The following is a 26,387-nucleotide window of genomic DNA, read 5'->3' on the forward strand; positions in this document are numbered from 1 at the left end:
GCGTTTGAGGGAGATGTGGTGTATCCTAGCCACTGTGATACACGGACATTGCTCAGAGTTTCATTCCATTCCTGTTTCTCTCCTGTCTCTCGCTCTGACAGGTGTGTGAACTCAGGGCCGTGTCGGCCGTCTATCAGGATCTTCAATCACGTTTACAAAGCCTCCAGGGATCGCTGGCCACAGCTAAACTGGAGTACGAGGAGGTGATTGGCCAAATGTCTCACCGGTGTGTCTGTCTGTGTGTGTGTCTGTCTGTGTGTGTCAGTCTTGTGTGTGTGTGTCTGTCCCTGTGTGTCTGTCTGTGTGTGTCAGTCTGTGTGTGTGTCTGTCTGTGTGTGTGTCTGTCTGTGTGTGTGTCTGTCTGTGTGTGTCAGTCTTGTGTGTGTGTGTCTGTCCCTGTGTGTCTGTCTGTGTGTGTCAGTCTGTGTGTGTGTCTGTCTGTGTGTGTGTCTGTCTGTGTGTGTCTGTCCTTGTGTCTCTGTGTGTGTGTGTCTGTCTGTGTGTGTGTGTCTGTCCTTGTGTCTCTGTGTGTGTGTGTCTGTCTCTGTGTGTGTGTCTGTCCTTGTGTCTGTGTGTGTGTGTGTCTGTCTGTGTGTGTGTGTGTCTGTCTGTGTGTGTGTCAGTCTGTCCCTGTGTGTCTGTCTGTGTGTGTGTCTGTCTGTGTGTGTGTCAGTCTGTCCCTGTGTGTCTGTCTCTGTGTGTCTGTCTGTGTGTGTGTGTCTGTGTGTGTGTGTCTGTCTGTGGGTGTGTCAGTCTGTCCCTGTGTGTGTGTCTGTGTGTGTGTGTCTGTGTGTGTGTGTGTCTGTCTGTGTGTGTGTCTGTCTGTGTGTGTCTGTCCTTGTGCCTCTGTGTGTGTGTCTGTCTGTCTGTGTGTGTGTGTCTGTCCTTGTGTCTGTCTGTGTGTGTGTCAGTCTGTGTGTGTGTCTGTCTGTGTGTGTGTCTGTGTGTGTGTGTGTCTGTGTGTGTGTGTGTCTGTCTGTGTGTGTCTGTCTGTGTGTGTGTCTGTCTGTGTGTGTGTCAGTCTGTCCCTGTGTGTCTGTCTGTGTGTGTCTGTCTGTGTGTGTGTGTCTGTGTGTGTGTGTCTGTCTGTGGGTGTGTCAGTCTGTCCCTGTGTGTCTGTCTGTGTGTGTGTGTCTGTGTGTGTGTGTGTGTCTGTCTGTCTGTGTGTGTGTCTGTCTGTGTGTGCGTGTCTGTGTGTGTGTCTGTGTCTGTCTGTCTGTGTGTGTGTCTGTCTGTGTGTGTGTCTGTCTGTGTCTGTCTGTGTGTGTGAGAGAGAGTATGTGCGGGGATGATACTGTGTAACTCTGAGAGTGAGTTTGAGTGTGTGCAGGGATGAAAGTGTGAGTGTGTTTGTGTGTGAGAGTGTGCATGAATGATAATGTGTGTGAGTGTGCGGTGATGATAGTGAGTGAGTGTGCAGGGTTGATAGTGAGTGAGTGTGCGGGGATGGTAGTGAGTGAGTGTGCGGGGATGGTAGTGAGTGAGCGTGCGGGGATGGTAGTGAGTGAGTGTGCGGGGATAATAGTGAGTAAGTGTGCGGGGATGATAGTGAGTGAGTGTGCGGGGATGATAGTGAGTGAGTGTGCGGGGATGATAGTGAGTGAGTGTGCGGGATGATAGTGAGTGAGTGTGCGGTCATGATAGTGAGTGAGTGTGCGGAACGATAGTGAGCGAGTGTGCGGGGATGATAGTGAGTGAGTGTGCGGGAATGATAGTGAGTGAGTGTGCGGGGATGATAGTGAGTGAGTGTGCGGGGATGATAGTGAGTGAGTGTGCAGGGATGATAGTGACTGTGCGGGGATGATAGTGAGTGAGTGTGCAGGGATGATAGTGAGTGAGTGTGCGGGGATGATAGTGAGTGAGTGTGCAGGGATGATAGTGAGTGAGTGTGCAGGGATGATAGTGAGTGAGTGTGCGAGGATGATAGTGAGTGAGAGTGCGGGGAGGATAGTGAGTGAGTGTGCAAGGATGATAGTTAGTGAGTGTGCAGGACGATAGTGAGTGAGTGTGCGGGGATGATAGTGAGTGAGTGTGCGGGATTGATAGTGAATGTGTGGGGATGATAGTGAGTGAGTGTGCGGGAATGATAGTGAGTGAGTGTGCGGGGATGATAGTGAGGGTGCGGGAATGATAGTGAGTGAGTGTGCGGGAATGATAGTGAGTGAGTGTGCGGGGATGATAGTGAGTGAGTGTGCGGGAATGATAGTGAGTGAGTGTGCGGGGATGATAGTGAGTGTGCGGGAATGATAGTGAGTGAGTGTGCGGGAATGATAGTGAGTGAGTGTGCGGGGATGATAGTGAGTGAGTGTGCGGGGATGATAGTGAGTGAGTGTGCGGGGATGATAGTGAGTGAGTGTACGGGGATGATAGTGACAGTGCGAGGATGATAGTGAGTGAGTGTGCGGTGATGATAGTGAGTGACTGTGCGAGGATGATAGTGAGTGAGTGTGCAGGGATGATAGTGAGTGTGCGGGGATGATGGTGAGTGAGTGTGCGGCGATGATAGTGAGTGTGGTGATGATAGTGAGTGAGTGTGCGGGGATGATAGTGAGTGAGTGTGCGGGGATGATAGTGAGTGAGTGTGTGGGGATGATAGTGAGTGCGTGTGCGGGGATGATAGTGAGTGAGTGTGCGGGGATGATAGTGAGTGAGTGTGCGGGGATGATAGTGAGTGAGTGTGCAGGGATGATAGTGAGTGAGTGTGCGGGGATGATAGTGAGTGAGTGTACGGGGATGATAGTGAGTGATTGTACGGGGATGATAGTGAGTGTGTGCGGGGATGATAGTGAGTGTGTGTGCGGGGGTGATAGTGAGTGTGTGCGCGGGGATGATAGTGAGTGAGTGTGCGAGGATGATAGTGAGTGAGTGTGCGGGAATGATGGTGAGTGTGCGGGAATGATAGTGAGTGAGTGTGCGGCGATGATAGTGAGTGCGGTGATGATAGTGAATGAGTGTGCGGGGATGATAGTGAGTGAGTGTGCGGGGATGAAAGTGAGTGAGTGTGCAGGGATGATAGTGACTGTGCGGGTTGATAGTGAGTGAGTGTGCGAGGATGATAGTGAGTGTGTGCGTGGATGATAGTGAGTGAGTGTGCGGGGATGATAGTGAGTGAGTGTGCGGGGATGATAGTGAGTGAGTGTGCGGGGATGATAGTGAGTGAGTGTGAGGGGATGATAGTGAGTGAGTGTGCAGGGATGATAGTGAGTGAGTGTACGGTGATGATAGTGAGTGAGTGTGCAGGGATGATAGTGAGTGAGTGTACGGGGATGATAGTGACAGTGCGAGGATGATGGTGAGTGAGTGTGCGGTGATGATAGTGAGTGACTGTGCGAGGATGATAGTGAGTGAGTGTGCAGGGATGATAGTGAGTGTGCGGGGATGATGGTGAGTGAGTGTGCGGCGATGATAGTGAGTGTGGTGATGATAGTGAGTGAGTGTGCGGGGATGATAGTGAGTGAGTGTGCGGGGATGATAGTGAGTGAGTGTGCGGGGATGATAGTGAGTGAGTGTGCAGGGATGATAGTGAGTGAGTGTGCGGGGATGATAGTGAGTGAGTGTACGGGGATGATAGTGAGTGAGTGTACGGGGATGATAGTGAGTGTGTGCGGGGATGATAGTGAGTGTGTGTGCGGGGGTGATAGTGAGTGTGTGCGCGGGGATGATAGTGAGTGAGTGTGCAGGGATGATAGTGAGTGTGCGGGAATGATGGTGAGTGAGTGTGCGGCGATGATAGTGAGTGGGGGGATGATAGTGAGTGAGTGTGCGGGGATGAAAGTGAGTGAGTGTGCAGGGATGATAGTGACTGTGCAGGGATGATAGTGAGTGAGTGTGCAGGGATGATTGAGTGAGTGAGTGTGCGGGGATGATTGTGAGTGAGTGTGCGGGGATGATTGTCAGTGAGTGTGCGAGGATGATAGTGAGTGTGTGCGCGGGGATGATAGTGAGTGTGTGTGCGGGGATGATAGTGTGTGTGTGCAGGGATGATAGTGAGTGTGTGCGCAGGGATGATAGTGAGTGTGTGTGCGAGGGTGATAATGAGTGTGCGCGCGGGGATGATAGTGAGTGAGTGTGCGGGGATGATAGTGAGTGTGTGTGCAGGTATGATAGTGAGTGTGTGTGCGAGGATGATAGTGAGTGTGTGAGCGGGGATGATAGTGAGTGTGTGCGCGAGGATGATAGTGAGTTTGTGCGTGAGGATGATAGTCAGTGTGCGTGCGGGGATGATAGTGAGTGTGTGCGAGGATGATAGTGAGTGTGTGTGCGAGGATGATAGTGAGTGTGTGCGCGGGGATGATATTGAGTGTGCGCGCGTGGATGATAGTGAGTGTGCACGCGGGGATGATAGTGAGTGTGCGCGCGGGGATGATAGCGAGTGTGCGCGCGGGGATGATAGCGAGTGTGCGTGCGAGGATGATAGTGAGTGTGTGTGCAGGGATGATAGTGAGTGTGTGCGCGGGGATGATAGCGAGTGTGTGCGCGGGGATGATAGCGAGTGTGTGCGCGGGGATGATTGCGAGTGTGCGTGCGAGGATGATAGTGAGTGAGTGCGAGGATGATAGTGTGTGTGTGCACGGGGATGATAGTGAGTGTGTGCACGGGGATGAGAGTGAGTGTGTGCACGGGGATGAGAGTGAGTGTGTGCACGGGGATGATAGTGAGTGTGTGCGAGGATGATAGTGAGTGTGTGCACGGGGATGATAGTGAGTGAGTGCGAGGATGATAGTGTGTGTGTGCACGGGGATGATAGTGAGTGAGCGTGCGGGGATGATAGTGAGTGAGTGTGCGGGGATGATAGTGAGTGAGTGTGCAGGGATGATAGTGAGTGAGTGTGCAGGGATGATAGTGAGTGAGAGTGCGGGGATGATAGTGAGTGAGTGTGCAGGGATGGTAGTGAGTGAGTGTACGGGGATGATAGTGACAGTGCGAGGATGATAGTGAGTGAGTGTGCTGTGATGATAGTGAGTGAGTGTGCTGTGATGATAGTGAGTGACTGTGCGAGGATGATAGTGAGTTAGTGTGCAGGGATGAGAGTGAGTGTGTGCACGGGGATGATAGTGTGTGCGAGGATGATAGTGAGTGTGTGCACGGGGATGATAGTGAGTGTGTGCACAGGGATGAGAGTGAGTGTGTGCACGGGGATGATAGTGTGTGCGAGGATGATAGTGAGTGTGTGCACGGGGATGATAGTGAGTGTGCGGAGGTCTGTCACTGACTCTCTCTAACACTCTTGCCGCTGTAGATTAACAAGACGATGCGGGCCACAGTACGGGTGCTGCAGGACCAGGCTGCGAGTGAGGACACGGACCTCCCGGACAGCCTCCAGTGCAGCCGATCCACAGAGTCCGTCAAATCCGCCGGATCGGACTCCTGTAGTAAAGCCAGCATCGGCAAGCGACGCAGTACCCAGCAGGAGACGGAGACTTATTACTTCACCGTAAGACCCCTCACCAACCAGAGCCCACACACTGTGGGGGTCATTAAAGCCAGTACACTCCGGACAGGGGATACACTCAGACCCTTCCTGACCCAGTGACGGGGCAAAGATACCCCCCTTGCCCCCGCCCCGGGGTAAATGCACCTTCTCAAGATACACTGTGGGGGCGAAAAAAACCCAAACCTTCGGATACAGATACACCCTGGTGTCGGGGATGGGGGCGATCACCCCAGGGTTTTGGGGGGGGTTAATTACCCCGGAGGTTTTGGGGGGGAGGGGGTGATTACCCCGGGGCTATTGGGGGAGGGGGGTGATTACCCCGGGGGTATTGGGGGGAGGGGGGTGATTACCCCGGGGGTATTGGGGGGAGGGGGGTGATTACCTCGGGGGTTTTGGAGGGGAGGGTGATTACACCAGGGGTTTTGGGGGGAGGGGGGTGATTACCCCGGGGGTTGTGGGGGGAGGGAGGTGATTACCCCGGGGGTTTTGGGGGGAGGGGGGTGATTACCTCGGGGGGGGGGGGTAGGGGGGTGATTACCTCGGGGGGTTTTGGGGGGGGGGAGGATGTAATTACATCGGGGGGGAGGGGGGTGATTACCCCGGGGTTTTGGAGGGGAAGGGGGGTGATTACCCTGGGGGTTTTGGGGAAGGGGAATGATTACCCCGGGGGTTTTGAGGGGGAGGGGAATGATTACCCGGGGGTTTTGGTGGAGGGGAATGATTACCCCGGGGGTTTTGAGGGGGAGGGGAATGATTACCCGGGGGTTTTGGTGGAGGGGAATGATTACCCCGGGGATTTTGGGGTCATTACTCCGGGGTTTTGGGAGGGAGGGGGGTGATTACCCCGGGGGTTTTAGGGGGGGGAGCGGAATGATTACCCCGGGGGTTTTGGGGGGGAGGGGAATGATTACCCCGGGGGTTTTGGGGGTCATTAGTCCGGGGTTTTGGGAGGGAGGGGGGTGATTACCCCGGGGGTTTTAGGGGTGGAGGGGAATGATTACCCTGGGGATTTGGGGGGGGGGTGATTACCCCGGGGGTTTTAGGGGGGGAGGGGAAATGATTACCCTGGGGATTTGGGGGGGGGTCATTACTCCGCGGGTTTTGGGGGGGGAGGGGAATGATTACCCCGGGGTTTTTTGGGGGAGGGTGATTACCCCGGGGTTTTGGGGGGGAGGGGGGGGGTGAATACCCCGGGATTTTGGGGTGGGTTCCGAGGTACCTGTCAGGATAATTCTCTCTCCTCCTCCCCAGAAACTGAAGGAAGGCGTCGCGGTCAACTGCAGGATCTCTAAACTCCAGGCAAAGTTCGAACTGCTGAAACCATCCATCGAGAAGGGTCAGTGTGTGGAGTATACTGGAGTCAGGGTCAGTGTGTGGGGGTTACTGGAGTCAGGGTCAGTGTGTGTGGGGGATACTGGAGTCAGGGTCAGTGTGTGTGGGGGTTACTGGAGTCAGGGTCAGTGTGTGTGGGGGATACTGGAGTCAGGGTCAGTGTGTGTGGGGGATACTGGAGCCAGGGTCAGTGTGTGGGGGATACTGGAGTCAGGGTCAGTGTGTGGGGGATACTGGAGTCAGGGTCAGTGTGTGGGGGATACTGGAGTCAGGGTCAGTGTGTGTGGGGGATACTGGAGTCAGGGTCAGTGTGTGTGGAGTATACTGGAGTCAGGGTCAGTGTGTGGGGGATACTGGAGTCAGGGTCAGTGTGTGGAGTATACTGGAGTCAGGGTCAGTGTGTGTGGAGTATACTGGAGTCAGGGTCAGTGTGTGTGGAGTATACTGGAGTCAGGGTCAGTGTGTGTGGTGTATACTGGAGTCAAGTTCAGTGTGTGTGGAGTATACTGGAGTCAGGGTCAGTGTGTGTGGAGTATACTGGAGTCAGGGTCAGTGTGTGTGGGGGATACTGGAGTCAGGGTCAGTGTGTGTGGGGGATACTGGAGTCAGGGTCAGTGTGTGGGGGATACTGGAGTCAGGGTCAGTGTGTGTGGAGTATACTGGAGTCAGGGTCAGTGTGTGTGGGGGATACTGGAGTCGGGGTCAGTGTGTGTGGTGTATACTGGAGTCAGGGTCAGTGTGTGTGGAGTATACTGGAGTCAGGGTCAGTGTGTGGGGGATACTGGAGTCAGGGTTAGTGTGTGGGGGATACTGGAGTCAGGGTCAGTGTGTGGAGTATACTGGAGTCAGGGTCAGTGTGTGGAGTATACTGGAGTCAGGGTCAGTGTGTGGAGTATACTGGAGTCAGGGTCAGTGCGTGGGGGATACTGGAGTCAGGGTCAGTGTGTGTGGGGGATACTGGAGTCAGGGTCAGTGTGTGTGGGGGATACTGGAGTCAGGGTCAGTGTGTGTGGAGTATACTGGAGTCAGGGTCAGTGTGTGTGGAGTATACTGGAGTCAGGGTCAGTGTGTGTGGGGGATACTGGAGTCAGGGTCAGTGTGTGTGGAGTATACTGGAGTCAGGGTCAGTGTGCGTGGAGTATACTGGAGTCAGGGTCAGTGTGTGTGGGGGATACTGGAGTCAGGGTGAGTGTGTGTGGAGTATACTGGAGTCAGGGTCAGTGTGTGGGGGATACTGGAGTCAGGGTCAGTGTGTGGGGGATACTGGAGTCAGGGTCAGTGTGTGGGGGATACTGGAGTCAGGGTCAGTGTGTGGAGTATACTGGAGTCGGGGTCAGTGTGTGTGGAGTATACTGGAGTCAGGGTCAGTGTGTGGGGGATACTGGAGTCAGGGTCAGTGTGTGTGGGGGATACTGGAGTCAGGGTCAGTGTGTGTGGAGTATACTGGAGTCAGGGTCAGTGTGTGTGGGGGATACTGGAGTCAGGGTCAGTGTGTGTGGTGTATACTGGAGTCAGGGTCAGTGTGTGTGGGGGATACTGGAGTCAGGGTCAGTGTGTGTGGGGGATACTGGAGTCAGGGTCAGTGTGTGGAGTATACTGGAGTCAGGGTCAGTGTGTGTGGAGTATACTGGAGTCAGGGTCAGTGTGTGTGGAGTATACTGGAGTCAGGGTCAGTGTGTGTGGAGTATACTGGAGTCAGGGTCAGTGTGTGGAGTATACTGGAGTCAGGGTCAGTGTGTGGAGTATACTGGAGTCAGGGTCAGTGTGGGGGATACTGGAGTCAGGGTCAGTGTGTGGGGGATACTGGAGTCAGGGTCAGTGTGTGTGGAGTATACTGGAGTCAGGGTCAGTGTGTGTGGAGTATACTGGAGTCAGGGTCAGTGTGTGGAGTATACTGGAGTCAGGGTCAGTGTGTGGAGTATACTGGAGTCAGGGTCAGTGTGGGGGATACTGGAGTCAGGGTCAGTGTGTGGGGGATACTGGAGTCAGGGTCAGTGTGTGTGGAGTATACTGGAGTCAGGGTCAGTGTGTGGGGGATACTGGAGTCAGGGTCAGTGTGTGTGGAGTATACTGGAGTCAGGGTCAGTGTGTGTGGAGTATACTGGAGTCAGAGTCAGTGTGTGGGGGTTACTGGAGTCAGGGTCAGTGTGTGTGGGGGATACTGGAGTCAGGGTCAGTGTGTGTGGAGTATACTGGAGTCAGGGTCAGTGTGTGGGGGATACTGGAGTCAGGGTCAGTGTGTGGGGAGTATACTGGAGTCGGGGTCAGTGTGTGTGGAGTATACTGGAGTCAGGGTCAGTGTGTGTGGAGTATACTGGAGCCAGGGTCAGTGTGTGGGGGATACTGGAGTCAGGGTCAGTGTGTGTGGTGTATACTGGAGTCAGGGTCAGTGTGTGTGGAGTATACTGGAGTCAGGGTCAGTGTGTGTGGAGTATACTGGAGTCAGGGTCAGTGTGTGTGGAGTATACTGGAGCCAGGGTCAGTGTGTGGGGGATACTGGAGTCAGGGTCAGTGTGTGTGGTGTATACTGGAGTCAGGGTCAGTGCGTGTGGAGTATACTGGAGTCAGGGTCAGTGTGTGTGGAGTATACTGGAGTCAGGGTCAGTGTGTGGAGTATACTGGAGTCAGGGTCAGTGTGTGTGGAGTATACTGGAGTCAGGTTCAGTGTGTGTGGAGTATACTGGAGTCAGGGTCAGTGTGTGGGGGATACTGGAGTCAGGGTCAGTGTGTGTGGAGTATACTGGAGTCAGGGTCAGTGTGTGTGGAGTATACTGGAGTCAGGGTCAGTGTGTGTGGAGTATACTAGAGTCAGGGTCAGTGTGTGTGGGGGATACTGGAGTCAGGGTCAGTGTGTGGAGTATACTGGAGTCAGGGTCAGTGTGTGTGGAGTATACTGGAGTCAGGGTCAGTGTGTGTGGGGGATACTGGAGTCAGGGTCAGTGTGTGGGGGATACTGGAGTCAGGGTCAGTGTGTGTGGAGTATACTGGAGTCTGGGTCAGTGTGTGTGGAGTATACTGGAGTCAGGGTTAGTGTGTGGGGGATACTGGAGTCAGGGTCAGTGTGTGGAGTATACTGGAGTCAGGGTCAGTGTGTGTGGGGGATACTGGAGTCAGGGTCAGTGTGTGGGGGATACTGGAGTCAGGGTCAGTGTGTGTGGAGTATACTGGAGTCAGGGTCAGTGTGTGTGGAGTATACTGGAGTCAGGGTCAGTGTGGGGGATACTGGAGTCAGGGTTAGTGTGTGGGGGATACTGGAGTCAGGGTCAGTGTGTGGAGTATACTGGAGTCAGGGTCAGTGTGTGGAGTATACTGGAGTCGGGGTCAGTGTGTGTGGAGTATACTGGAGTCAGGGTTAGTGTGTGGGGGATACTGGAGTCAGGGTCAGTGTGTGGAGTATACTGGAGTCTGGGTCAGTGTGTGTGGAGTATACTGGAGTCAGGTTCAGTGTGTGTGGGGGATACTGGAGTCAGGGTCAGTGTGTGTGGAGTATACTGGAGTCAGGGTCAGTGTGTGTGGAGTATACTGGAGTCAGGGTCAGTGTGTGTGGAGTATACTGGAGTCAGGGTCAGTGTGTGTGGAGTATACTGGAGTCAGGGTCAGTGTGTGTGGGGGATACTGGAGTCAGGGTCAGTGTGTGGAGTATACTGGAGTCAGGGTCAGTGTGTGTGGGGGATACTGGAGTCAGGGTCAGTGTGTGGAGTATAATGGAGTCAGGGTCAGTGTGTGTGGGATACTGGAGTCAGGGTCAGTGTGTGTGGGATACTGGAGTCAGGGTCAGTGTGTGGAGTATACTGGAGTCAGGGTCAGTGTGTGTGGAGTATACTGGAGTCAGGGTTAGTGTGTGGGGGATACTGGAGTCAGGGTCAGTGTGTGTGGGGGATACTGGAGTCAGGGTCAGTGTGTGGAGTATACTGGAGTCAGGGTCAGTGTGTGTGGAGTATACTGGAGTCAGGGTTAGTGTGTGTGGGGGATACTGGAGTCAGGGTCAGTGTGTGGAGTATACTGGAGTCAGGGTCAGTGTGTGGAGTATACTGGAGTCAGGGTCAGTGTGTGTGGAGTATACTGGAGTCAGGGTCAGTGTGTGTGGGGGATACTGGAGTCAGGGTCAGTGTGTGGAGTATACTGGAGTCAGGGTCAGTGTGTGTGGAGTATACTGGAGTCAGGGTTAGTGTGTGGGGGATACTGGAGTCAGGGTCAGTGTGTGGGGGATACTGGAGTCAGGGTCAGTGTGTGTGGAGTATACTGGAGTCAGGGTTAGTGTGTGGGGGATACTGGAGTCAGGGTCAGTGTGTGTGGAGTATACTGGAGTCAGGGTTAGTGTGTGGGGGATACTGGAGTCAGGGTCAGTGTGTGGAGTATACTGGAGTCAGGGTCAGTGTGTGGGGGATACTGGAGTCAGGGTCAGTGTGTGTGGGGGATACTGGAGTCAGGGTCAGTGTGTGGAGTATACTGGAGTCAGGGTCAGTGTGTGTGGAGTATACTGGAGTCAGGGTCAGTGTGTGGGGGATACTGGAGTCAGGGTCAGTGTGTGTGGAGTATACTGGAGTCAGGGTCAGTGTGTGGAGTATACTGGAGTCAGGGTCAGTGTGGGGGATACTGGAGTCAGGGTCAGTGTGTGGGGGATACTGGAGTCAGGGTCAGTGTGTGTGGAGTATACTGGAGTCAGGGTCAGTGTGTGTGGAGTATACTGGAGTCAGGGTCAGTGTGTGGAGTATACTGGAGTCAGGGTCAGTGTGTGTGGGGGATACTGGAGTCAGGGTCAGTGTGTGGGGGATACTGGAGTCAGGGTCAGTGTGTGGTGTATACTGGAGTCAGGGTCAGTGTGTGTGGGGGTTACTGGAGTCAGGGTCAGTGTGTGTGGGGGATACTGGAGTCAGGGTCAGTGTGTGTGGAGTATACTGGAGTCAGGGTCAGTGTGTGTGGAGTATACTGGAGTCGGGGTCAGTGTGTGGGGGATACTGGAGTCAGGGTCAGTGTGCGTGGGGGATACTGGAGTCAGGGTCAGTGTGTGTGGAGTATACTGGAGTCAGGGTCAGTGTGTGTGTGGAGTATACTGGAGTCAGGGTCAGTGTGTGGAGTATACTGGAGTCAGGGTCAGTGTGTGTGGAGTATACTGGAGTCAGGGTCAGTGTGTGGGGGATACTGGAGTCCGGGTCAGTGTGTGTGGAGTATACTGGAGTCAGGGTCAGTGTGTGGGGGATACTGGAGTCAGGGTCAGTGTGTGTGGGGGATACTGGAGTCAGGGTCAGTGTGTGGAGTATACTGGAGTCAGGGTCAGTGTGTGTGGGGGATACTGGAGTCAGGGTCAGTGTGTGGAGTATACTGGAGTCAGGGTCAGTGTGTGTGGAGTATACTGGAGTCAGGGTCAGTGTGTGTGGGGGATACTGGAGTCAGGGTCAGTGTGTGGAGTATACTGGAGTCGGGGTCAGTGTGTGTGGAGTATACTGGAGTCAGGGTCAGTGTGTGGAGTATACTGGAGTCAGGGTCAGTGTGTGGAGTATACTGGAGTCAGGGTCAGTGCGTGGCGGATACTGGAGTCCGGGTCAGTGTGTGTGGAGTATACTGGAGTGAGGGTCAGTGTGTGTGGGGGACACTGGAGTCAGGGACAGTGTGTGGAGTATACTGGAGTCAGGGTCAGTGTGTGTGGAGTATACTGGAGTCAGGGTCAGTGTGTGTGGAGTATACTGGAGTCAGGGTCAGTGTGGGTGGTGTATACTGGAGTCAGGGTCAGTGTGTGTGGAGTATACTGGAGTCAGGGTCAGTGTGTGTGGAGTATACTGGAGTCAGGGTCAGTGTGTGTGGGGGATACTGGAGTCAGGGTCAGTGTGTGTGGAGTATACTGGAGTCAGGGTCAGTGTGTGGGGGATACTGGAGTCAGGGTCAGTGTGTGGGGGATACTGGAGTCAGGGTCAGTGTGTGTGGAGTATACTGGAGTCAGGGTCAGTGTGTGTGGAGTATACTGGAGTCAGGGTCAGTGTGTGTGGGGGATACTGGAGTCAGGGTCAGTGTGTGGGGGATACTGGAGTCAGGGTCAGTGTGTGTGGAGTATACTGGAGTCAGGGTCAGTGTGTGGAGTATACTGGAGTCAGGGTCAGTGTGTGTGGGGGATACTGGAGTCCGGGTCAGTGTGTGTGGGGGATACTGGAGTCAGGGTCAGTGTGTGTGGGGGATACTGGAGTCAGGGTCAGTGTGTGTGGTGTATACTGGAGTCAGGGTCAGTGTGTGTGGAGTATACTGGAGTCAGGGTCAGTGTGTGTGGAGTATACTGGAGTCAGGGTCAGTGTGTGGGGGATACTGGAGTCAGGGTCAGTGTGTGGAGTATACTGGAGTCTGGGTCAGTGTGTGTGGAGTATACTGGAGTCAGGTTCAGTGTGTGTGGGGGATACTGGAGTCAGGGTCAGTGTGTGTGGAGTATACTGGAGTCAGGGTCAGTGTGTGTGGAGTATACTGGAGTCAGGGTCAGTGTGTGTGGAGTATACTGGAGTCAGGGTCAGTGTGTGTGGAGTATACTGGAGTCAGGGTCAGTGTGTGTGGGGGATACTGGAGTCAGGGTCAGTGTGTGGGGGATACTGGAGTCAGGTTCAGTGTGTGTGGGGGATACTGGAGTCAGGGTCAGTGTGTGTGGAGTATACTGGAGTCAGGGTCAGTGTGTGTGGAGTATACTGGAGTCAGGGTCAGTGTGTGTGGAGTATACTGGAGTCAGGGTCAGTGTGTGTGGAGTATACTGGAGTCAGGGTCAGTGTGTGTGGGGGATACTGGAGTCAGGGTCAGTGTGTGGAGTATACTGGAGTCAGGGTCAGTGTGTGTGGGGGATACTGGAGTCAGGGTCAGTGTGTGGAGTATAATGGAGTCAGGGTCAGTGTGTGTGGGATACTGGAGTCAGGGTCAGTGTGTGTGGGATACTGGAGTCAGGGTCAGTGTGTGGAGTATAATGGAGTCAGGGTCAGTGTGTGTGGGGGATACTGGAGTCAGGGTCAGTGTGTGGAGTATACTGGAGTCAGGGTCAGTGTGTGTGGAGTATACTGGAGTCAGGGTTAGTGTGTGGGGGATACTGGAGTCAGGGTCAGTGTGTGGGGGATACTGGAGTCAGGGTCAGTGTGTGTGGAGTATACTGGAGTCAGGGTTAGTGTGTGGGGGATACTGGAGTCAGGGTCAGTGTGTGTGGAGTATACTGGAGTCAGGGTTAGTGTGTGGGGGATACTGGAGTCAGGGTCAGTGTGTGGAGTATACTGGAGTCAGGGTCAGTGTGTGGGGGATACTGGAGTCAGGGTCAGTGTGTGTGGGGGATACTGGAGTCAGGGTCAGTGTGTGGAGTATACTGGAGTCAGGGTCAGTGTGTGTGGAGTATACTGGAGTCAGGGTCAGTGTGTGGGGGATACTGGAGTCAGGGTCAGTGTGTGTGGAGTATACTGGAGTCAGGGTCAGTGTGTGGAGTATACTGGAGTCAGGGTCAGTGTGGGGGATACTGGAGTCAGGGTCAGTGTGTGGGGGATACTGGAGTCAGGGTCAGTGTGTGTGGAGTATACTGGAGTCAGGGTCAGTGTGTGTGGAGTATACTGGAGTCAGGGTCAGTGTGTGGAGTATACTGGAGTCAGGGTCAGTGTGTGTGGGGGATACTGGAGTCAGGGTCAGTGTGTGGGGGATACTGGAGTCAGGGTCAGTGTGTGGTGTATACTGGAGTCAGGGTCAGTGTGTGTGGGGGTTACTGGAGTCAGGGTCAGTGTGTGTGGGGGATACTGGAGTCAGGGTCAGTGTGTGTGGAGTATACTGGAGTCAGGGTCAGTGTGTGTGGAGTATACTGGAGTCGGGGTCAGTGTGTGGGGGATACTGGAGTCAGGGTCAGTGTGCGTGGGGGATACTGGAGTCAGGGTCAGTGTGTGTGGAGTATACTGGAGTCAGGGTCAGTGTGTGTGTGGAGTATACTGTAGTCAGGGTCAGTGTGTGGAGTATACTGGAGTCAGGGTCAGTGTGTGTGGAGTATACTGGAGTCAGGGTCAGTGTGTGGGGGATACTGGAGTCCGGGTCAGTGTGTGTGGAGTATACTGGAGTCAGGGTCAGTGTGTGGGGGATACTGGAGTCAGGGTCAGTGTGTGTGGGGGATACTGGAGTCAGGGTCAGTGTGTGGAGTATACTGGAGTCAGGGTCAGTGTGTGTGGGGGATACTGGAGTCAGGGTCAGTGTGTGGAGTATACTGGAGTCAGGGTCAGTGTGTGTGGAGTATACTGGAGTCAGGGTCAGTGTGTGTGGGGGATACTGGAGTCAGGGTCAGTGTGTGGAGTATACTGGAGTCGGGGTCAGTGTGTGTGGAGTATACTGGAGTCAGGGTCAGTGTGTGGAGTATACTGGAGTCAGGGTCAGTGTGTGGAGTATACTGGAGTCAGGGTCAGTGCGTGGCGGATACTGGAGTCCGGGTCAGTGTGTGTGGAGTATACTGGAGTGAGGGTCAGTGTGTGTGGGGGACACTGGAGTCAGGGACAGTGTGTGGAGTATACTGGAGTCAGGGTCAGTGTGTGTGGAGTATACTGGAGTCAGGGTCAGTGTGTGTGGAGTATACTGGAGTCAGGGTCAGTGTGGGTGGTGTATACTGGAGTCAGGGTCAGTGTGTGTGGAGTATACTGGAGTCAGGGTCAGTGTGTGTGGAGTATACTGGAGTCAGGGTCAGTGTGTGTGGGGGATACTGGAGTCAGGGTCAGTGTGTGTGGAGTATACTGGAGTCAGGGTCAGTGTGTGGGGGATACTGGAGTCAGGGTCAGTGTGTGGGGGATACTGGAGTCAGGGTCAGTGTGTGTGGAGTATACTGGAGTCAGGGTCAGTGTGTGTGGAGTATACTGGAGTCAGGGTCAGTGTGTGTGGGGGATACTGGAGTCAGGGTCAGTGTGTGGGGGATACTGGAGTCAGGGTCAGTGTGTGTGGAGTATACTGGAGTCAGGGTCAGTGTGTGGAGTATACTGGAGTCAGGGTCAGTGTGTGTGGGGGATACTGGAGTCCGGGTCAGTGTGTGTGGGGGATACTGGAGTCAGGGTCAGTGTGTGTGGGGGATACTGGAGTCAGGGTCAGTGTGTGTGGTGTATACTGGAGTCAGGGTCAGTGTGTGTGGAGTATACTGGAGTCAGGGTCAGTGTGTGTGGAGTATACTGGAGTCAGGGTCAGTGTGTGGGGGATACTGGAGTCAGGGTCAGTGTGTGGGGAGTATACTGGAGTCAGGGTCAGTGTGTGGGGGATACTGGAGTCAGGGTCAGTGTGTGTGGTGTATACTGGAGTCAGGGTCAGTGTGTGTGGAGTATACTGGAGTCAGGGTCAGTGTGTGGGGGATACTGGAGTCAGGGTCAGTGTGTGTGGAGTATACTGGAGTCAGGGTCAGTGTGTGGAGTATACTGGAGTCAGGGTCAGTGTGTGTGGAGTATACTGGAGTCAGGGTCAGTGTGTGGAGTATACTGGAGTCAGGGTCAGTGTGTGTGGGGGATACTGGAGTCAGGGTCAGTGTGTGGTGTATACTGGAGTCAGGGTCAGTGTGTGTGGGGGATACTGGAGTCAGGGTCAGTGTGTGTGGCGTATACTTGAGTCAGGGTCAGTGTGTGTGGAGTATACTGGAGTCAGGGTCAGTGTGTGTGGGGGATACTGGAGTCAGGGTCAGTGTGTGTGGAGTATACTGGAGTCAGGGTCAGTGTGTGGAGTATACTGGAGTCAGGGTCAGTGTGTGTGGGATACTGGAGTCAGGGTCAGTGTGTGTGGTGTATACTGGAGTCAGGGTCAGTGTGTGTGGGGGATACTGGAGTCAGGGTCATTGTGTGGAGTATACTGGAGTCAGGGTCAGTGTGTGTGGAGTATACTGGAGTCAGGGTCAGTGTGTGGGGGATACTGGAGTCAGGGTCAGTGTGTGGGGGATACTGGAGTCAGGGTCAGTGTGTGTGGAGTATACTGGAGTCAGGGTCAGTGTGTGTGGAGTATACTGGAGTCAGGGTCACTGTGTGTGGGATACTGGAGTCAGGGTCAGTGTGTGTGGAGTATACTGGAGTCAGGGTCAGTGTGTGGGGGATACTGGCGTCAGGGTCAGTGTGTGTGGTGTATACTGGAGTCCGGGTCAGTGTGTGGAGTATACTGGAGTCAGGGTCAGTGTGTGTGGAGTATACTGGAGTCAGGGTCAGTGTGTGTGGGGTATACTGGAGTCAGGGTCATTGTGTGGAGTATACTGGAGTCAGGGTCAGTGTGTGTGGGGTATACTGGAGTCAGGGTCAGTGTGTGGGGGATACTGGAGTCAGGGTCAGTGTGTGTGGAGTATACTGGAGTCAGGGTCAGTGTGTGTGGAGTATACTGGAGTCAGGGTCAGTGTGTGGAGTATACTGGAGTCGGGGTCAGTGTGTGTGGAGTATACTGGAGTCAGGGTCAGTGTGTGGGGGATACTGGAGTCCGGGTCAGTGTGTGTGGGGGATACTGGAGTCAGGGTTAGTGTGTGGGGGATACTGGAGTCAGGGTCAGTGTGTGTGGAGTATACTGGAGTCAGGGTCAGTGTGTGTGGTGTATACTGGAGTCAGGGTCAGTGTGTGTGGAGTATACTGGAGTCAGGGTCAGTGTGTGGGGGATACTGGAGTCAGGGTCAGTGTGTGTGGAGTATACTGGAGTCAGGGTCAGTGTGTGGGGGATACTGGAGTCAGGGTCAGTGTGTGTGGAGTATACTGGAGTCAGGGTCAGTGTGTGGAGTATACTGGAGTCAGGGTCAGTGTGTGGGGGATACTGGAGTCAGGGTCAGTGTGTGTGGGGGATACTGGAGTCAGGGTCAGTGTGTGTGGAGTATACTGGAGTCAGGGTCAGTGTGTGTGGTGTATACTGGAGTCAGGGTCAGTGTGTGTGGAGTATACTGGAGTCAGGGTCAGTGTGTGTGGTGTATACTGGAGTCAGGGTCAGTGTGTGTGGTGTATACTGGAGTCAGGGTCAGTGTGTGTGGAGTATACTGGAGTCAGGGTCAGTGTGTGTGGTGTATACTGGAGTCAGGGTCAGTGTGTGTGGGGGATACCGGAGTCAGGGTCAGTGTGTGTGGAGTATACTGGAGTCAGGGTCAGTGTGTGGGGGATGTCAGGGTCAGTGTGTGTGGGGGATACTGGAGTCAGGGTCAGTGTGTGGGGGATACTGGAGTCAGGGTCAGTGTGTGGGGAGTATACTGGAGTCAGGGTCAGTGTGTGTGGAGTATACTGGAGTCAGGGTCAGTGTGTGTGGTGTATACTGGAGTCAGGGTCAGTGTGTGTGGAGTATACTGGAGTCAGGGTCAGTGTGTGTGGAGTATACTGGAGTCAGGGTCAGTGTGTGTGGTGTATACTGGAGTCAGGGTCAGTGTGTGGGGGATACTGGAGTCAGGGTCAGTGTGTGTGGAGTATACTGGAGTCAGGGTCAGTGTGTGGGGGATACTGGAGTCGGGGTCAGTGTGTGGAGTATACTGGAGTCAGGGTCAGTGTGTGGGGGATACTGGAGTCAGGGTCAGTGTGTGTGGAGTATGCTGGAGTCAGGGTCAGTGTGTGGAGTATACTGGAGTCCGGGTCAGTGTGTGTGGAGTATACTGGAGTCAGGGTCAGTGTGTGTGGAGTATACTGGAGCCAGGGTCAGTGTGTGTGGTGTATACTGGAGTCAGGGTCAGTGTGTGTGGAGTATACTGGAGTCAGGGTCAGTGTGTGTGGAGTATACTGGAGTCAGGGTCAGTGTGTGTGGAGTATACTGAAGTCAGGGTCAGTGTGTGTGGGGGATACTGGAGTCAGGGTCAGTGTGTGGAGTATACTGGAGTCAGGGTCAGTGTGTGGGGAGTATACTGGAGTCAGGGTCAGTGTGTGTGGAGTATACTGGAGTCAGGGTCAGTTTGTGTGGAGTATACTGGAGTCAGGGTCAGTGTGTGGGGGGGATACTGGAGTCAGGGTCAGTGTGTGGGGGATACTGGAGTCAGGGTCAGTGTGTGTGGAGTATACTGGAGTCAGGGTCAGTGTGTGTGGAGTATACTGGAGTCAGGGTCAGTGTGTGGGGGGGATACTGGAGTCAGGGTCAGTGTGTGGGGGATACTGGAGTCAGGGTCAGTGTGTGGAGTATACTGGAGTCAGGGTCAGTGTGTGTGGAGTATACTGGAGTCAAGGTCAGTGTGTGTGGGGGATACTGGAGTCAGGGTCAGTGTGTGTGGAGTATACTGGAGTCAGGGTCAGTGTGGGTGGAGTATACTGGAGTCAGGGTCAGTGTGTGTGGGGGATACTGGAGTCAGGGTCAGTGTGTGTGGAGTATACTGGAGTCAGGGTCAGTGTGTGTGGAGTATACTGGAGTCAGGGTCAGTGTGTGTGGGGGATACTGGAGTCAGGGTCAGTGTGTGTGGGGGATACTGGAGTCAGGGTCAGTGTGTGGAGTATACTGGAGTCAGGGTCAGTGTGCGTGGGGGATACTGGAGTCAGGGTCAGTGTGTGGTGTATACTGGAGTCAGGGTCAGTGTGCGTGGAGTATACTGGAGTCAGGGTCAGTGTGTGTGGGGGATACTGGAGTCAGGGTCAGTGTGTGGGGGATACTGGAGTCAGGGTCAGTGTGTGGAGTATACTGGAGTCAGGGTCAGTGTGCGTGGGGGATACTGGAGTCAGGGTCAGTGTGTGTGGAGTATACTGGAGTCAGGGTCAGTGTGTGTGGGGGATACTGGAGTCAGGGTCAGTGTGTGTGGGGGATACTGGAGTCAGGGTCAGTGTGTGTGGTGTATACTGGAGTCAGGGTCAGTGTGTGTGGGGGATACTGGAGTCAGGGTCAGTGTGTGGGGGATACTGGAGTCAGGGTCAGTGTGTGTGGTGTATACTGGAGTCAGGGTCAGTGTGTGTGGGGGATACTGGAGTCAGGGTCAGTGTGTGTGGAGTATACTGGAGTCAGGGTCAGTGTGTGGGGGATACTGGAGTCAGGGTCAGTGTGTGTGGAGTATACTGGAGTCAGGGTCAGTGTGTGTGGTGTATACTGGAGTCAGGGTCAGTGTGTGGAGTATACTGGAGTCAGGGTCAGTGTGTGGGGGATACTGGAGTCAGGGTCAGTGTGTGGAGTATACTGGAGTCAGGGTCAGTGTGTGTGGAGTATACTGGAGTCAGGGTCAGTGTTAAGTGGGGGATACTGGAGTCAGGGTCAGTGTGTGGGGGATACTGGAGTCAGGGTCAGTGTTTGTGGTGTATACTGGAGTCAGGGTCAGTGTGTGGGGGATACTGGAGTCGGGGTCAGTGTGTGGGGGATACTGGAGTCAGGGTCAGTGTGTGTGGTGTATACTGGAGTCAGGGTCAGTGTGTGGGGGATACTGGAGTCGGGGTCAGTGTGTGGGGGATACTGGAGTCAGGGTCAGTGTGTGGAGTATACTGGAGTCAGGGTCAGTGTGTGGAGTATACTGGAGTCAGGGTCAGTGTGTGTGGTGTATACTGGATTCAGGGTCAGTGTGTGGGGGATACTGGAGTCGGGGTCAGTGTGTGGGGGATACTGGAGTCAGGGTCAGTGTGTGGAGTATACTGGAGTCAGGGTCAGTGTGTGGGGGATACTGGAGTCAGGGTCAGTGTGTGTGTGGGATACTGGAGTCAGGGTCAGTGTGTGGGGGATACTGGAGCCAGGGTCAGTGTGTGGGGGATACTGGAGTCAGGGTCAGTGTGTGGAGTATACTGGAGTCAGGGTCAGTGTGTGGAGTATACTGGAGTCAGGGTCAGTGTGTGTGGAGTATACTGGAGTCAGGGTCAGTGCGTGGGGGATACTGGAGTCAGGGTCAGTGTGTGTGGGGGATACTGGAGTCAGGGTCAGTGTGTGTGGAGTATACTGGAGTCAGGGTCAGTGTGCGTGGAGTATACTGGAGTCAGGGTCAGTGTGTGTGGAGTATACTGGAGTCAGGGTCATTGTGTGTGGAGTATACTGGAGTCAGGGTCAGTGTGTGGAGTATACTGGAGTCAGGGTCAGTGTGTGTGGGGGATACTGGAGTCAGGGTCAGTGTGTGGGGGATACTGGAGTCAGGGTCAGTGTGTGTGGAGTATACTGGAGTCAGGGTCAGTGTGTGTGGAGTATACTGGAGTCAGGGTCAGTGTGTGTGGGGGATACTGGAGTCAGGGTCAGTGTGTGTGGTGTATACTGGAGTCAGGGTCAGTGTGTGTGGGGGATACTGGAGTCAGGGTCAGTGTGTGGGGGATACTGGAGTCAGGGTCAGTGTGTGGAGTATACTGGAGTCAGGGTCAGTGTGTGTGGGGGATACTGGAGTCAGGGTCAGTGTGCGTGGGGGATACTGGAGTCAGGGTCAGTGTGTGTGGAGTATACTGGAGTCAGGGTCAGTGTGTGTGGAGTATACTGGATTCAGGGTCAGTGTGTGTGGGGGATACTGGAGTCAGGGTCAGTGTGTGGGGGATACTGGAGCCAGGGTCAGTGTGTGGGGGATACTGGAGTCAGGGTCAGTGTGTGGGGGATACTGGAGTCAGGGTCAGTGTGTGGGGGATACTGGAGTCAGGGTCAGTGTGTGGGGAGTATACTGGAGTCAGGGTCAGTGTGTGTGGAGTATACTGGAGTCAGGGTCAGTGTGTGTGGTGTATACTGGAGTCAGGGTCAGTGTGTGTGGAGTATACTGGAGTCAGGGTCAGTGTGTGTGGAGTATACTGGAGTCAGGGTCAGTGTGTGTGGTGTATACTGGAGTCAGGGTCAGTGTGTGGGGGATACTGGAGTCAGGGTCAGTGTGTGTGGAGTATACTGGAGTCAGGGTCAGTGTGTGGGGGATACTGGAGTCGGGGTCAGTGTGTGGAGTATACTGGAGTCAGGGTCAGTGTGTGGGGGATACTGGAGTCAGGGTCAGTGTGTGTGGAGTATGCTGGAGTCAGGGTCAGTGTGTGGAGTATACTGGAGTCCGGGTCAGTGTGTGTGGAGTATACTGGAGTCAGGGTCAGTGTGTGTGGAGTATACTGGAGCCAGGGTCAGTGTGTGTGGTGTATACTGGAGTCAGGGTCAGTGTGTGTGGAGTATACTGGAGTCAGGGTCAGTGTGTGTGGAGTATACTGGAGTCAGGGTCAGTGTGTGTGGAGTATACTGAAGTCAGGGTCAGTGTGTGTGGGGGATACTGGAGTCAGGGTCAGTGTGTGGAGTATACTGGAGTCAGGGTCAGTGTGTGGGGAGTATACTGGAGTCAGGGTCAGTGTGTGTGGAGTATACTGGAGTCAGGGTCAGTTTGTGTGGAGTATACTGGAGTCAGGGTCAGTGTGTGGGGGGGATACTGGAGTCAGGGTCAGTGTGTGGGGGATACTGGAGTCAGGGTCAGTGTGTGTGGAGTATACTGGAGTCAGGGTCAGTGTGTGTGGAGTATACTGGAGTCAGGGTCAGTGTGTGGGGGGGATACTGGAGTCAGGGTCAGTGTGTGGGGGATACTGGAGTCAGGGTCAGTGTGTGGAGTATACTGGAGTCAGGGTCAGTGTGTGTGGAGTATACTGGAGTCAAGGTCAGTGTGTGTGGGGGATACTGGAGTCAGGGTCAGTGTGTGTGGAGTATACTGGAGTCAGGGTAAGTGTGGGTGGAGTATACTGGAGTCAGGGTCAGTGTGTGTGGGGGATACTGGAGTCAGGGTCAGTGTGTGTGGAGTATACTGGAGTCAGGGTCAGTGTGTGTGGAGTATACTGGAGTCAGGGTCAGTGTGTGTGGGGGATACTGGAGTCAGGGTCAGTGTGTGTGGGGGATACTGGAGTCAGGGTCAGTGTGTGGAGTATACTGGAGTCAGGGTCAGTGTGCGTGGGGGATACTGGAGTCAGGGTCAGTGTGTGGTGTATACTGGAGTCAGGGTCAGTGTGCGTGGAGTATACTGGAGTCAGGGTCAGTGTGTGTGGGGGATACTGGAGTCAGGGTCAGTGTGTGGGGGATACTGGAGTCAGGGTCAGTGTGTGGAGTATACTGGAGTCAGGGTCAGTGTGCGTGGGGGATACTGGAGTCAGGGTCAGTGTGTGTGGAGTATACTGGAGTCAGGGTCAGTGTGTGTGGGGGATACTGGAGTCAGGGTCAGTGTGTGTGGGGGATACTGGAGTCAGGGTCAGTGTGTGTGGTGTATACTGGAGTCAGGGTCAGTGTGTGTGGGGGATACTGGAGTCAGGGTCAGTGTGTGGGGGATACTGGAGTCAGGGTCAGTGTGTGTGGTGTATACTGGAGTCAGGGTCAGTGTGTGTGGGGGATACTGGAGTCAGGGTCAGTGTGTGTGGAGTATACTGGAGTCAGGGTCAGTGTGTGGGGGATACTGGAGTCAGGGTCAGTGTGTGTGGAGTATACTGGAGTCAGGGTCAGTGTGTGTGGTGTATACTGGAGTCAGGGTCAGTGTGTGGAGTATACTGGAGTCAGGGTCAGTGTGTGGGGGATACTGGAGTCAGGGTCAGTGTGTGGAGTATACTGGAGTCAGGGTCAGTGTGTGTGGAGTATACTGGAGTCAGGGTCAGTGTTAAGTGGGGGATACTGGAGTCAGGGTCAGTGTGTGGGGGATACTGGAGTCAGGGTCAGTGTTTGTGGTGTATACTGGAGTCAGGGTCAGTGTGTGGGGGATACTGGAGTCGGGGTCAGTGTGTGGGGGATACTGGAGTCAGGGTCAGTGTGTGTGGTGTATACTGGAGTCAGGGTCAGTGTGTGGGGGATACTGGAGTCGGGGTCAGTGTGTGGGGGATACTGGAGTCAGGGTCAGTGTGTGGAGTATACTGGAGTCAGGGTCAGTGTGTGGAGTATACTGGAGTCAGGGTCAGTGTGTGTGGTGTATACTGGATTCAGGGTCAGTGTGTGGGGGATACTGGAGTCGGGGTCAGTGTGTGGGGGATACTGGAGTCAGGGTCAGTGTGTGGAGTATACTGGAGTCAGGGTCAGTGTGTGGGGGATACTGGAGTCAGGGTCAGTGTGTGTGTGGGATACTGGAGTCAGGGTCAGTGTGTGGGGGATACTGGAGCCAGGGTCAGTGTGTGGGGGATACTGGAGTCAGGGTCAGTGTGTGGAGTATACTGGAGTCAGGGTCAGTGTGTGGAGTATACTGGAGTCAGGGTCAGTGTGTGTGGAGTATACTGGAGTCAGGGTCAGTGCGTGGGGGATACTGGAGTCAGGGTCAGTGTGTGTGGGGGATACTGGAGTCAGGGTCAGTGTGTGTGGAGTATACTGGAGTCAGGGTCAGTGTGCGTGGAGTATACTGGAGTCAGGGTCAGTGTGTGTGGAGTATACTGGAGTCAGGGTCATTGTGTGTGGAGTATACTGGAGTCAGGGTCAGTGTGTGGAGTATACTGGAGTCAGGGTCAGTGTGTGTGGGGGATACTGGAGTCAGGGTCAGTGTGTGGGGGATACTGGAGTCAGGGTCAGTGTGTGTGGAGTATACTGGAGTCAGGGTCAGTGTGTGTGGAGTATACTGGAGTCAGGGTCAGTGTGTGTGGGGGATACTGGAGTCAGGGTCAGTGTGTGTGGTGTATACTGGAGTCAGGGTCAGTGTGTGTGGGGGATACTGGAGTCAGGGTCAGTGTGTGGGGGATACTGGAGTCAGGGTCAGTGTGTGGAGTATACTGGAGTCAGGGTCAGTGTGTGTGGGGGATACTGGAGTCAGGGTCAGTGTGCGTGGGGGATACTGGAGTCAGGGTCAGTGTGTGTGGAGTATACTGGAGTCAGGGTCAGTGTGTGTGGAGTATACTGGATTCAGGGTCAGTGTGTGTGGGGGATACTGGAGTCAGGGTCAGTGTGTGGGGGATACTGGAGCCAGGGTCAGTGTGTGGGGGATACTGGAGTCAGGGTCAGTGTGTGGGGGATACTGGAGTCAGGGTCAGTGTGTGGGGGATACTGGAGTCAGGGTCAGTGTGTGTGGTGTATACTGGAGTCAGGGTCAGTGTGTGTGGGGGATACTGGAGTCAGGGTCAGTGTGTGTGGAGTATACTGGAGTCAGGGTGAGTGTGTGTGGGGGATACTGGAGTCAGGGTCAGTGTGTGGAGTATACTGGAGTCAGGGTCAGTGTGTGTGGGGGATACTGGAGTCAGGGTCAGTGTGTGGGGGATACTGGAGTCAGGGTCAGTGGGTGTGGGATACTGGAGTCAGGGTCAGTGTGTGTGGAGTATACTGGAGTCAGGGTCAGTGTGTGGGGGATACTGGAGTCGGGGTCAGTGTGTGGGGGATACTGGAGTCAGGGTCAGTGTGTGTGGTGTATACTGGAGTCAGGGTCAGTGTGTGGGGGATACTGGAGTCGGGGTCAGTGTGTGTGGGGGATACTGGAGTCAGGGTCAGTGTGTGGGGGATACTGGAGTCAGGGTCAGTGTGTGTGGAGTATACTGGAGTCAGGGTCAGTGTGTGTGTGGGGATACTGGAGTCAGGGTCAGTGTGTGGAGTATACTGGAGTCAGGGTCAGTGTGTGTGGAGTATACTGGAGTCAGGGTCAGTGTGGGTGGAGTATACTGGAGTCAGGGTCAGTGTGTGTGGGGGATACTGGAGTCAGGGTCAGTGTGTGTGGAGTATACTGGAGTCAGGGTCAGTGTGTGTGGAGTATACTGGAGTCAGGGTCAGTGTGTGTGGGGGATACTGGAGTCTGGGTCAGTGTGTGGGGGATACTGGAGTCAGGGTCAGTGTGTGGAGTATACTGGAGTCAGGGTCAGTGTGCGTGGGGGATACTGGAGTCAGGGTCAGTGTGTGTGGAGTATACTGGAGTCAGGGTCAGTGTGTGTGGGGGATACTGGAGTCAGGGTCAGTGTGTGTGGGGGATACTGGAGTCAGGGTCAGTGTGTGTGGTGTATACTGGAGTCAGGGTCAGTGTGTGTGGGGGATACTGGAGTCAGGGTCAGTGTGTGGGGGATACTGGAGTCAGGGTCAGTGTGTGTGGTGTATACTGGAGTCAGGGTCAGTGTGTGTGGGGGATACTGGAGACAGGGTCAGTGTGTGTGGAGTATACTGGAGTCAGGGTCAGTGTGTGGGGGATACTGGAGTCAGGGTCAGTGTGTGTGGAGTATACTGGAGTCAGGGTCAGTGTGTGTGGTGTATACTGGAGTCAGGGTCAGTGTGTGGAGTATACTGGAGTCAGGGTCAGTGTGTGGGGGATACTGGAGTCAGGGTCAGTGTGTGGAGTATACTGGAGTCAGGGTCAGTGTGTGTGGAGTATACTGGAGTCAGGGTCAGTGTTAAGTGGGGGATACTGGAGTCAGGGTCAGTGTGTGGGGGATACTGGAGTCAGGGTCAGTGTTTGTGGTGTATACTGGAGTCAGGGTCAGTGTGTGGGGGATACTGGAGTCGGGGTCAGTGTGTGGGGGATACTGGAGTCAGGGTCAGTGTGTGTGGTGTATACTGGAGTCAGGGTCAGTGTGTGGGGGATACTGGAGTCGGGGTCAGTGTGTGGGGGATACTGGAGTCAGGGTCAGTGTGTGGAGTATACTGGAGTCAGGGTCAGTGTGTGGAGTATACTGGAGTCAGGGTCAGTGTGTGTGGTGTATACTGGATTCAGGGTCAGTGTGTGGGGGATACTGGAGTCGGGGTCAGTGTGTGGGGGATACTGGAGTCAGGGTCAGTGTGTGGAGTATACTGGAGTCAGGGTCAGTGTGTGGGGGATACTGGAGTCAGGGTCAGTGTGTGTGTGGGATACTGGAGTCAGGGTCAGTGTGTGGGGGATACTGGAGCCAGGGTCAGTGTGTGGGGGATACTGGAG

The 26,387-nt window shown here is 54.6% G+C and overlaps 1 protein-coding gene across 1 annotated transcript in view; it reads left to right on the plus strand.

The window, feature by feature from the left end:
* Nucleotides 1-105: 105 nt before the first annotated feature.
* LOC140410949 (rho GTPase-activating protein 4-like) overlaps nt 106-26,387 on the plus strand; it is a 108,165-nt gene continuing 81,883 nt past the window's right edge. The window contains exons 1-3 of the mRNA XM_072499804.1: nt 106-203; nt 5,240-5,434; nt 6,686-6,770. Of these exons, the coding sequence (XP_072355905.1) occupies nt 5,252-5,434; nt 6,686-6,770 (268 nt within the window). The 5' untranslated portion in view covers nt 106-203; nt 5,240-5,251. The remainder of the gene's footprint in view (nt 204-5,239; nt 5,435-6,685; nt 6,771-26,387) is intronic.

Source organism: Scyliorhinus torazame, chromosome 4 (genome assembly GCF_047496885.1).
Source record: "Scyliorhinus torazame isolate Kashiwa2021f chromosome 4, sScyTor2.1, whole genome shotgun sequence".
NCBI lineage: Eukaryota > Metazoa > Chordata > Chondrichthyes > Carcharhiniformes > Scyliorhinidae > Scyliorhinus > Scyliorhinus torazame.